Source organism: Dendrobium catenatum, unplaced genomic scaffold (genome assembly GCF_001605985.2).
Source record: "Dendrobium catenatum unplaced genomic scaffold, ASM160598v2 fragScaff_scaffold_1328, whole genome shotgun sequence".
Classification (NCBI taxonomy): domain Eukaryota; kingdom Viridiplantae; phylum Streptophyta; class Magnoliopsida; order Asparagales; family Orchidaceae; genus Dendrobium; species Dendrobium catenatum.
The window spans coordinates 372149-384936 of record NW_021319790.1 but is presented as its reverse complement, the minus strand read 5'-3'; the positions used below and the strand labels follow the sequence as shown (position 1 = coordinate 384936).

The 12788-nt window shown below is 39.2% G+C and overlaps 1 protein-coding gene and 1 long non-coding RNA gene across 2 annotated transcripts in view; both read left to right on the top strand.

Moving 5' to 3' along the window:
- Window positions 1-11265, top strand: part of LOC110093194 (protein tesmin/TSO1-like CXC 6) — a 34935-nt gene extending 23670 nt beyond the window's left edge. The window contains exons 7-8 of the mRNA XM_020818006.1: window positions 8841-9242; window positions 9608-11265. Of these exons, the coding sequence (XP_020673665.1) occupies window positions 8841-9242; window positions 9608-9912 (707 nt within the window). The 3' untranslated portion in view covers window positions 9913-11265. The remainder of the gene's footprint in view (window positions 1-8840; window positions 9243-9607) is intronic.
- Window positions 1049-7429, top strand: LOC114580823. Its single transcript, XR_003702409.1, has 2 exons — window positions 1049-6190; window positions 6252-7429. It is a non-coding gene; the product is annotated as an uncharacterized LOC114580823 (long non-coding RNA).
- Window positions 11266-12788: the final 1523 nt, after the last annotated feature.

Genomic DNA, 12788 nt, shown 5'->3' with positions numbered 1-12788 from the left:
AACATAATTGAAAACAACTCAGAAATCATCTGCATTGTCATCACTGAAGGAGTCTTTACTTCAGTTGTCATCATAACAAATTGGTTTCTCCCCTACGTCATCTTGTGGAGTTCAATGCATCTCAATCTAATTCTTTTTTATTTATTTTAATCATCTTTCTCTTTCATAAATATTTGTCATCAACATAAAAATGAGAATAATGCTCCAAAATTTTTTAGAGGAGGAGAAGGTGGTGGTGGTGTGCGGCTTTCAAGTGATTCCCAGTAGTAGCTACGATGGTAGTGGCTGCTGCAAAGGCGGTGGGATGGAGGTTGAGGCGGTTGAGAGGAATTTGTTGTAGCTTGGGGGTGCATGAAGGCGTGATTTATTTGGGACTTAAGTTTAGAATTTAGTTAAGTTTTAATAAAAAAATATATACAAATTGAGTGAGGTGTACACCTCACGCCAGTAATGTGAGGCGTGCCTCAAGGCGGGCCTCAACCAAGCTGAGGCGTAAGCCTCATAAAAAAGGCTCAAGGCGTAAGCCTCATGACGTTTTTCACTTGAATTGTATTGAGGCAGGCCTTAAAGCGAGCCTCATATTTTGCAATTTTAGCAATGCCTATAACCTTCCACTATATTAGTGGCTGATGGCTTGAACAATCACATAGAATTATGCATCATAGGTATTGTAGCGAGACTTTGGCCCAATCAACTTTTCACTAAAATAAGCCACATGACGACTATGTTTAGGGGTGTCAATATTTGACACGACCCGAAATCCCGACCCGAGCCCGACCTGAAAATTTCGGATTAGGGTCAACCCGAACCTGAAACGGGTCGGGTTCGGGTTCAGCATTTCGACCCGTTTCAAAAATCGGGTCGGGTTCGGGTTAACCCTTTGACTCGAAAGTGACCCGATTTTGACCCGGCAACCCGAGATTGAGCCGATTTTGACCCGTTTTTGACCCGAAAAGAGGAGATTGACCCGTTTTCGACCCGAAAATTAGCCATTTTCTTGTTGGAAACGGGTCATTCGGGTCGTGTCGGGTTGACCCGGACCCAAAGCGGGTCGGGTTCGGGTCAGGAAAACTGACCCGTTTTTAAAAACGGGTCGGGTTGACCCGAATAGTGCCGGGTCAGTTTCGGGTTCGACCCGAACCTGACCCGTGACCCGAAATTGACACCCATAACTATGTTGGCCGAGGAAAGCCCCCAATCCCCACCTTCGAAGCATCACAATGCAGTTCAAAGGGTCAGTTGAATAAGAGCTATTTTTGGGCTCAAAAAATTTGAGCTTTTTGGCCCTGACCTCTTTGCGTTATATTTAGGGAGAGTTTTAATAGACTAAGTTCCGAGAGAAATATTCAGAAGGCAGATTAGATGGAGATAATACATTGCCGAGAAATTTCACTATCTTAGCGAAGACTTTGAGATCTGAGTTTTGGTTTCCTATAAGCGCAAGCCCATATACTTAATTACCTCGCTCGATAACGAGAGAGATCTTTCGATTAAGCCTAGTTGTTGACCGATATTTAAAATTAAAATTTTATCACATATCACTAAAAGTGGATGGTGGGGAGATGATGATGAACTCGATCAAGATCCCATAGTTCTGTCATCCCGAGTCATCATGATCCCTAGTCTACTTAGTCAAAAGTGGTAGTCGATCTAACCTGATCAAAGGATCCTTGTCGACAACCATGGGTTACTTCGTATAAGGGGGCCTTATAGACTTAGGGTGAATGTTTGCCTAAGGGATGAATTCAAGATAACCTTAGCTAACAAAGGACTTTTTGCTCCATCGATTATACCCTATAATTCATTTCTCAATGGTAAATAGTCATTGGGGAACATACGAGATTTTAGCCATGGCCATAATACGATGGAGTTGTTTGATCATGCTAGTAGGTCAAAGGATCGCAGTCATAATCATTTGCCACGTGAAGCCGTCCTGACCAAGCAACGAATTCTTTGTGGAGCCATCTGGTCAAACTATTGATTAAAGGACCAGTTATAACCATTTACCGTGTAGAGACGACTGGCCAAATTACGAGTTTTGTTGAGCTATTTGGCCAAGCCACTAGTTAGAGAACAAATGACATGTCCTTACTTTCATAATATTATTTGAGAATGAATCTGAGTGATATTCTTGACTAACCATATGCTCTTTGTGAGCTAGAGTTATTCTTGAGTTCATCGCTCTTGTCAAACGATTGCGGAGAGTGCATGAGTTTTGTTTTAAGTTGTAGGTAATTAATTTTAATTTTAAATATGAAAATTTAGATATATATATTAAAATTCATAGTTTTGATGGAATTTGAAAATTAACCCATCTGGTTGAAATTTATATTCAATGCGGCCAGCATCGGGGTAATGTTGTAGTCATTTGAAAAATATTTATATTTATAGAAATTGGAGGCATTTAAAAGGGTAGAGCCCTCTTTGGTTGAGATTAACTTTCAATACGACCATCATCGGGTAGACATTAAATAATTAATTATTTGAACCTTGTCAACTCTGCTCGACCGCTAATAGAGGATCGAGTTCAACAAGCGATGATTATGCGAATGCTAAAACCAAGAGAGCTTGTATTTTATGATGCATTTTATCTAAAGAACCTTAGTTTGCCTAATGTGAACTTTAGATTTAAGCACATGCGGGGAATTTGAAAGAAATTTAATTAACATGCATGCTTTTCAATAAGTCACGTTTAAGTTTAGGGAATTATATTTTAATGCATAGAGTATTTAAAATATTTAAATATATCTTTTGCATATATGATTTTCATTTAAAAGTGTGCAAAATTTCGTTTGAAATTCAACAAATGTCTTTTGTTACGCTTGTACGAGTGTTGCAGATTCGGTGGTTTAAATTAAAGGCGAGTTTGGTTTCAATTATAGTAATATATGAGAGATATTGTTTAGTTCATTTTATTTTCTTCAAATAATCATTTAGCACAGTTCGTAGAGGGTGTTTGTTCAATCAACACTTGGAAAATCTTGTTCGTAGGAGAATTATTCTGCTCGCTACAAGTTCCCCTATTCTTCCTCATAGGTGAGCGGATTTGTTCGATACGAGCTCCTTGTCCTCACTTATAGGCGAGTTATATTTTTTACAACTTCCCTATATGCGTCAATAAGCAAACTATTACATTCATTACACATTCACTGTTATCACATGTAGGAGAATTGTTGTTAACTGCAAGCTCCTTGCCCACGCCCGTAGGTGGGCTGATTTGAACATTACAAGAATTCTATTGTTATCACCTGTAGGCAGATTGCTGTTAACTGCAAGCTCCTCGCCCACGCCCGTAAGTGGGCTAATCTGAACATTACAAGTCTTCTATTGTTAACCATTGGCAAGCAATTGTATGCACTACATGCTCTCTGATCCTGCTCACAAGTGAACTGTAGTGTTCATTACTACTCTGTTGTTGCCCGTTGATGGGCTATAGTGCGCTTTACACATCTCCCGTCTACGCCTATAGTCAAGTTATCACATTCATCATTAGTTCCTTGTCCTCGCTCATAGGAGAATGGTTATCCTCTTTGAGTTACCTTTTTCTACCAGTAGAGGATGTCTCACATTCATTATAAGTTTCCCGCTTTTGCCCGTAGGCAAGCTACTATATTCATTCTGGGTTTATTGCACTTTGCATGCAGGAAATTAAGTATTGTTCATTATAAGTCAAATATCCTCGACCATAGGCAAGCTATGAAATCGTACGACAAACCCCTTGTTCCTCCCCACAAGCAAGGTGTTACATATCCCCTAATATTGTTCATAAACAAACTACCAATTTCATGAAACGCTTGTAGTTGTGTTTATAACAAATAACTTGCTTGTGCCCATAGGTGGGCTATAATGTTCGTTACAGGTTCCCGCTTTAGCTCTAAGATAAGCTATCATGTTACATGGTTCCCTGCCATCTCTTGATTTTTGAAGTTTTATTTAGTTATGATTTTATTTTAAATTTTCATTTAGGTTTGGTTCCTATTAGTTTCAGTCAAGTCCTCTATTCAGTCTCCCAACATCTCCTACTCGCAGGGGGAATTTTAGAGAGCTAGGCTTTCCCACCACACTACGAAAAGCGTGTATGGGTCTTTGAGGTACCTGCATGAAAGCTCGCAAATTTTCCAACAGACATAGAAACACGTACACGAGTATTTAGGAGTGTTCTCACCATGCTACCAAAAGCGCGTACAAGGCCTACCCGCGTCGCTACTAACGTCGCCTTCAAACATCCTCCTTTTGTACTTTGAAAAGCACATGTAGGGGATTGATCGTTACGCCGTAATGTTAACAACAGGATTTAAGAAATTTTTTAAAGTTTAACGAGCTTTATACCTTTAAAAGCGAGAGGCGGCAACAATGACGATGTAGAGGGCACGAGAGGCTAAACACAACCATCTCCCCTCTCTCTCTCTCTCTCTCTCTCTCTCTCTCTCTTCTCTTCTCTTTTTTCTTTTCTTTTCACTTTTTTAACTAATAGCAACAATAATAATAACATAAGGAAAAATAGTGCTGATTTGGGCTTTGAATAGTTAGAGAAGTGAAAGGAGTTGCTGGAATGATTTCAGTTGAGTGTAGGAGGAGAGGGGTGCTGCTGGTTTCACGGTAAGTGCTGGACAGCATGGAGATCGGTCCAATACAGTGGCTGTAAAGGAAATTGTGTGGCTTTTTTTTGCTGGAGGTGTTGACAGGTAGGTAGTGGTTCACGTGAAGAGGAGTGTAGAGAGGGAGCTTGTGGCTGATATGAGCTGCTTGTGAGGCGGAGATTGGGCAAGGGAGAGGGGAGCTGGGAGTTCAGGACTGCAGCTGAGATCTTGAATGGCTGTTGGCGAATGTTGGAGGGCTGGGCTGCAGTGGTTTAAGGTGATATGAAGGTGGAGCGGGTAGGTGCTTTGAACCAGTAGGTTGGGATATCGGGTAGGAGGGCTGGTGGGTAGGATCTTGAAGGAAGCTGGGGTGAGGGAGATGAGGAGGAATCGAACAGAGAGGGAGTGGAAGGAAGGAGCTCTTGTGAGTGAGTCAATGGAGTGGGAATGAGTGGGTTGTGGAGTAGGAGAAATTATTAGGTGCGGACATCGGACGAAGAGAACCGTCTGGATTTCTCTATCTACAGTAAAAACGCAGTCAAATCGCAGCGGTTACAGTAACTACACTTTGACTGCATTTTAACTGTAGACAGAGAGAAATCCGGATGATCCTCTCCGTTCGATATCTGCACCTAATAATTTGCCATGGAGTAGAGGGAATATGAAAAAAAAAGTTTCAATTTTTTTTATTCCACGTGAACGACAAGATGAGGCAGCGGGCTGGCTACACCAGGATTAGGCGGCTTGTGCAGAGTTAATATTTAGATAATATGATTTAGGCAACTAAGATTAGATGTAGGATAATATATAAATATATATATTTTTATACAAATTCAATTAAAGTAAGATTAAAAAAATAGCATAAGTGTGAATTAATTTCTTTGTGTAATTCTTCATTATTTGTGCATCTCGATTTGCATGCTATAATCACCTCGATGCTCGTGTCGATTTTGAGTTTTTGCTCGTGCAAGGACCCATACAATATTTCATCTATTTCTATGTATCATCGATGTTCCGGACGTAACGACGAAGTTCTTTTTGCAAACGGTCGACGTTAGGGTAACGTCGCGCAACATTACATCTGTAGATCGTCGATTTCGATTGCCTTCACTCAATTCATCTGCGAGGGTCCCCGCTAGGTAAATTCAATGTTTTGATCGCATCGGCACAGTCCATTTGATGATCAGAGATCATTTGGGTAGTTTTGTGCTGCGTTTTGCTCCCCAATAGTTGTGATTGGCGTCATTTTTTGATCGAGTTACAAGTGACTCTTCTTTGCTAAATTCGACATCCCATGCGTATCGGTGCAATCCATTTTATAATCAGATGATGTTTGAGTAGCTTTGATAGCGATCGAGGTGTCTCGATGCTCGTTACTAGTGACATGTCCACTAGTTGCCTCCCATGGTGCGCTCGATTGGATTTGACACGTATATTGAGGTCAACAAATGTGGTATGCGTCTAGATCAAACTATGCTTGTTGTAAACTAGGTAATCCTGCAATTCTCTAAATATATGTTCTTTTGAGTATGACTTGCGTTTCAATCTAACGAATTCTTTTCATGACATCCTTAAATTTTAGTGCATAATTAGAATTAAGTTGCATGCAGGTCGTAAGCTTTCTTTATGCATTTCATTTTAATATCTTTCTTCTAACTAAGTTGCATGCAGGTCGTAAGCTTTCTTTATGCATTTCATTTTAATATCTTTCTTCTAACGCATAATTCTCCACATTATCTTATTCTTTGACAACACGATGTTCACCTAACGAAGGCCATAAGGCATATCATGCAATTAGGACTGCAAACGAACCAAACGTTTGACTAGCTGCTCGTGTCTCGGCTCGATAAGGGCTCGTTCATGTTCGTTTGATAAGGTAAACAAACAAGTTTGAACACACTTGATAAGTACTTGATAGCTAAATGAACGAGCTTGAACATCACGTTGTTCGGTTCATTTATGTTCACGAACAGTCTCGCTTAGAAGCTCGTGAACAAGCTCGCTTAGAAGTTCGATTACAGCTCGACTAAGAAGCTCGATTAGAGCTCAATTAGAGTTTTAAAAATAAATACTATTTAGTCTACTAATTTAACATTTTTAAATCTTTCCTCTCCATTAATTGTTTTATTTTATTAAATTTTTTATTGTCCCGCCTCTGGCCTACTCTCTCTCTTTCTCTCTCTCTCTCCTCCGTGGCGTCACCAAAGTTAAAAAAAAATTTGTAGGCACTTTAGTACCACATCGCCTGGAGAAGGATGATTATGCTCTATAAAAATAAATTTATCTAGTGCCCTGTTGAAAAGCGAGCAGCCGGTTGGATGCTGGGTGTGTTAACTCGGCATGAGACTCTATGGAGCTGCTTTGTTTGCCTAACGACCCGCTGGACAAACGGGCTCGATTTCAAACACGAGCCAAGTTTAAATACTTTTTTGTTTAATGTGTTGTAGCTCGAACAAGTGTCTGAGAAGCTCGACGAGCTTCTAGCCGAGTTTGAACTCGATTCTGATAAGCAAGCCCAAACTCGAACAGGTTAAAGCTCGGCTCGGCTCTATTCGTTTGCAGCCCTACATGCAATGAGCCCATTGAAGAGGCAATTTGGGCCATGATAGATAGTTGCGACCCTCACGAAGCTGTTGACATGGATGACAGGCTTGAGCAACATGAAGAAATGTTGAGTGGTTGCAGTACTTGCGGTGATTTCTATATGCGATCATTCACTGCTTATCCCAAAGTCGCAGCACTTAGGGAATAATAGTGTATTTTGGGATCTCTTCAAAACACTGCTTCTCCCAAAATTGTCGGCATGGAACCCTTTTTAGTTCAACAACCTACGTTAGATCCAGTGCTATCCAAGCAATTCCTACTTCAGGAACTTCTATAGGACAACAATCACAAAGAACCAAATATAAGGGAACCAAAAAGAGGAAATCTTGGAACTGAGGAATTGCAGGGGAGGCTAAACAACAACGATAGAAATCTGTTAGACCGGTCCAAGGAGGACCGGTCCAGCCCCTTGGGCCGGCTTTGATCGTGTACACCAGGAGGGCCGGCGGACACAAGAAGAAGGGAGAGGGGTGGGGTCCACTTGAAGTTTGAATTGTTTCTTGGAGCCAAAAGGAGGGGAAGCAAGGGTAATTAGGTCCTTTTGTTTTAGATTTGAATTGTATGCATTAAGTAGGGGAGAAAAGGGGGGATTAGGGTTATGAGATATTTTGTGAAAGTTTTCTTGTTCTTCTTTGGTGGCTAGGGCTCTAGATTGAATTCTAGAGATTGGGAGAGTGCGATCCTCCTCTCGAATAGAGGATCCTTGTATCTTTGCTATTTTCCTTTCATCTTCTAGCAAAATACAAGTTCTCACTTCGTGTTTCTATCGTTTTTCTCGTGTTTTCCCACTGTTTTGGCTGATTTCCTGCTGTGGACAGCAGTTTGCTGTGAGATCTTTGGCTAAATTGATTAGGAAATACTTGGAATCAAGTATTTCCTATCAAAATCCCTGAACAAAGGATATCACAAGGAGCCACATCACTACCAAACCGATATTAATAGTATGCCAATACAGAGATTTATAGATGTTGTTGATTGAAAATTTGTGATCCACTTATTTTTCCTTCCATTTGCTTTTTGAATTTGAGGAATTTGTGATCCCCATCACTACCAAATCTTGAAGCGTTTCTGTTCTACAAGGAGGCTATTGTACTTCTCGCCACGCTAAAATGGCTTCCTTGTGGCGTGCAGAACTCTCCCCCTCCCAAGCAATACTGTGCTTCAATGCTTCAACATGGTGCTGTTGCATCAAACAAATTCTTAGGCTTCGTTTGGGATGGCTTTCTTATTGCTTCTTAAAACAACTTCCTAGTATAAAAATTTAAATTTTTGTACTAGGAAGTTATTTTAAGAAGAAATAAAAAAGCCGTCCCAAACAATACCTTAGTGTATATAATGTACGTTGACTGAGTGTATGAAGCTTTCTATAATGCAGGATTTGAGGAGAGTTTAAGGTACAATAAAAAAAAAAGAGCTGAACAATGAGTAGTGGCTTTTTAAACAACGGCTATTTGCATGAAGATGTTTTTGTGTGCATCATTTTAACCAGAATTGAAATGTTTTCCATTTTTTTTTTACATATCACAGTAAAGGTTTGGAATATGGGCATGGATACTTGTGAAAACGCTAGTCTCTTCCCAGATTCTGATAAATGACAAGACTTGTTTGTTTTAATTTCTGTGCATACACTCGACTAGCAATGTTGTACTATTTCAGATAGAAGATTACAAGAGGAAAAAGCAGCAGGGAGGGAGGATCAAAATAAAGATAGACATGCTTTAGTTGGAGAAAACAATGATGATAGGCAGAATATGCAAGATGGATCTAATATATCAGCTGAGGCCTGCTCAAATGGAATAGATGTAGACAAGATTATAGAGAATTCTGGATCAAACATCTGTTGCATTCAGAAAGAAGGAAGGCCTATGTCCCCTGGGACATTAGCTCTAATGTGCGATGAGCCAGACTTGAACTTTATCTCTTCACAAAACAGTAGAAAAAGACCCAGGACTACTTGCGAAGAGAACTTCACTGAGATTTATGTTAAACAAGAAAGGATTGCTTTAATGAAACTTCGTGACTCTCTCTATGAACTTGCTAACTGTGCGAGAATGAAAGGTAAAGACTATAATCTTTTCTTGGGCTTCTGTCATTAGCATTCTGTTGATTGGTTATACTAATTATCTTGATCATTTGTAATAGAAATCATTAAAAAAACTTTAATGATATTATAATGGTCTTAAATAAGAATTTGACTCTTAGTAGGATATAATGAAGATAAAAAATTCATATAGCTGACCCCAATGTTGTTGTTGTTGTTGATGATATTATAATGGTCGCCATTCAATTTAATGGCTTTTTTACTGTAGTTTAAATTCTATGATGATCTAGAAGTAATATGATCTTTGTGCTATTATGCCTCCGAACATTTTGCATTTTAACCATCCTCTTGATTTTTGATGATTTCTCACTTGCTTCTGCAGAAGAGAATATTTTGATGGCCATGAGATGTAAAAATTCAATCAATCAGATACCAGCACTTAACAAAGCAAAATCCTCTGAAGAACCAGACAATGACAGAGCCAAATCTATCAACCTAGAGTCTGTAGCTGATAAATCAAATCTCAATAAAAAAGAATTGATCATAGAGAAAAGAAAACCTATCAGCCAGAAGTTGGCATCAATAAAGAAATTTTGCTCTGATGACATCTGCCGTGAACAGTTGTGGGTCAATTCAGAAAGAGATCCAAGTCAACTAGAACTCGCCAAATCAGGAGCCAGTTTTTGACAAAGTGATACTAGGCAGATAGCGGTTACTTGAGGAGAAGAAAGAAGGTGATGCTCGATCACCTAAAAGGAGTTAGTAAAAAATGGTGCTTCTGGTTCTCAAAACTATGACTTGGACAACATGAGTTCTTGCCAGCATTGAAGAAATCTAAGTCAACTAGAACTCGCCAAATCAGGAGCTAGTTTTTGACAAAGTGAGACCACACAGACGGAAAATTATTAAGTGCGGACACCGGACGTAGAGATACGTCAGGACATCTACTTAAAATTTGACACCTGGAGTGCACTTTGGTTGCGCTTTTTTGTGCATTTTACCTACGCTTTGACTGCTCTTTTATTGCGTTTTTTTAGTGCATTTGACTGCACTTTACTTGCACTTTACCTGCGCTTGACTTAAAGATCTGCGGACACATTAAATATATAAAGTAAAAAATAAATTCAATTGAATATCCACGTGTCCACTTAATGTGTCAACATTTTATTGGAGTCAAAACGTATCTCTACGTCCGGTGTCCGCACCTAATAATTTTTCCAGGCAGACAACAGTTACTTGAGGGGAAAGAATGGCCGTGTGCTTATAAGCCAGAATTTGATGAGACAAACTGGAACATTTATTGAAGGTGATGCTTGATCAGCTAAAAGGAGTTTGCAAAAAATGGGGCTTCTGGTTCTCAGAAGTTAGAACTAAGACTTGGACAACATGAGTTCTTTGCAAGCATTGAAGAAATGAAAAACTAGCCAAGCAGGATCAGTTGGCTGGAACCAACTTCTGATAAAGTGATTTCTCATCAGCAGAATGTTGCTCGAACTCAGTCGTGCAAATTTGAATCCGAGCAGGGAAGCAAAGACTTATCTACAGGAAAATTTACAATTATGGAACTCACTGTTAGACAAGATAGCTTCTTTGTTAAAGCAAAGCTGTCTTCGAATCACTATTTACCTCATAAAAGGATATGCAGATAATCGCTCAATGAAACCACAGCACTGTCACTGACTTCAGGTGTTAGGCTGGCCCAGGAGGGGACAGCTGAACCGGTTCTATGCTACAGCAGGCGGCCCAAATCAGGTGGGGGGCGGATGCTCTAGTGGGCCCAATTGCTTAATTTAATCACTGTTTAGGATGGAAACTTTGTATTAAAGGCTGTTTAGTCATTAGTCTTGTTTGTTAGGGTTTGCTTTTCGTCTTGAATTTGGAAGAGATTTGATATCTAGGGTTTGTTCTTTTTGGACTCTAGGCTTTGTTAGAGATTTTGAGAGTTATTTTTTCCTCTGGAATCGAAGAAACTTATATCTTGTATTACTTTTCTTTTTCGTGGATTGAATATAAGAAGTTTTCATCGCGTTTTCTCTCCAATCTTCTGAAATCCATGCATCATTTTGTTGATTTCTCTCTGAAATCAGCCTATTTCTCGCTGTTTTCACCAAATCTTGATAGGTTTGCTTGCAAACTCAAGTATTTCTATCATCCAGTCAATCTCTGTAGAAATTCTGCACTATTGAGGTTATTTGATTGCTTATTACAACCTTTCTTTTAATCAAGATTCTTCACTCTCGGCTATATGGCTTCCATTGTAGTGGCATAGTTTTGCTTTTACCAGAATCAACTTGCTAAAATCTTGGTGAAATGATTTTATAACTGTAGAAATGAGTGCTTATATCCTTCATTCCTGTTCATTCCTGGAGAAATGAAGTTCTCTGATTTTTTTTTACATGATTTTTTTTTCTTACATTATTGTTTTGCAAAGGCTATGTATTAGAGAAAGGGAGTGTTGACCTGTATGAAATAAAAAAAAAAAAAAGTACATGCCCGCACGTCGTCGCCATTTCGTTCGCACGCCTACGTCCCATCTCCCACGATCTACTCGCAACATCAAAAGGGCAAAAGGAGGGGTTCGGCTGCGAGGATCCTCGCAGAAGCTTCCTCACGATCCCTCTCTCTCTCTCGCGACTCTTTCTCGACGATCACTCTCCTGCTCTCGCTCTCTTCTTCCTGTGAGATCGAAAGTTACGACAGTTTGATCGGAACCAGCAATGGAGCTCGCTCCAGCTCCTCGTGGTCGCTCGGCTTCGCTCCTTCGACTCGTCACCTCTCTGTCAAATCGGAAATTACGACATTTTGTGCGGAAGCAACTCGGGAGCTCGCCGATTGTAAAGATAACTTTCTATCTTCCGCCGCTTCTTCGGCTCTTACCTGGCTGTTCGACTTTGCTCCTTCGACTGACATCCCCTTCCCGCCGAATCGAAAGTCAGACATTTTGATCGGAAGCCAGAACTTGAGCTCGCGGGCTGTGGGGATAACTTTCTCATCCCATTCGCTGCTTCTTCGGCCTCCTTCCTAGCTGTTCAACTTCGCACCTCCACGACTTTCCCTTCCCTGTCGGATCGGAAGTTTGATCGGAAGCAACAAGAGCTCGTTGGCTGTGAAGGTAACATTTTCCCTGTCGAGCTCTTTGTCGGCCAAATCCCGTGAACTTGCCAAAGTCAGAGAGAGAGGGAGGAGAGGGAGAGATTAGCTTTTTAATTAAAATTAATTTTAATTAATTGTAATTATATTTATCCTAATTAATTTTAGTTATTATAATTAATTATAATTAATTTTAATTAAATGATTATAATTAATATTAATTAATTATAATTACGTTAATTAAAATTAATATTAATTAATTATATTATAACTTATTTATTATTAATTGTGATTAATTAATATTAATTAATTAAGGTTAATTAATATTAATTAGTTTTAATTAATTGAAATTAAATATAATTAATTATCTTAATTAATTATAATAATTATAATTAATTACTTTAATTAATTATAGATAATTTTAAATAAACATAATTATTTAAGGATAATTATAATTACTAATTAACTAAGGC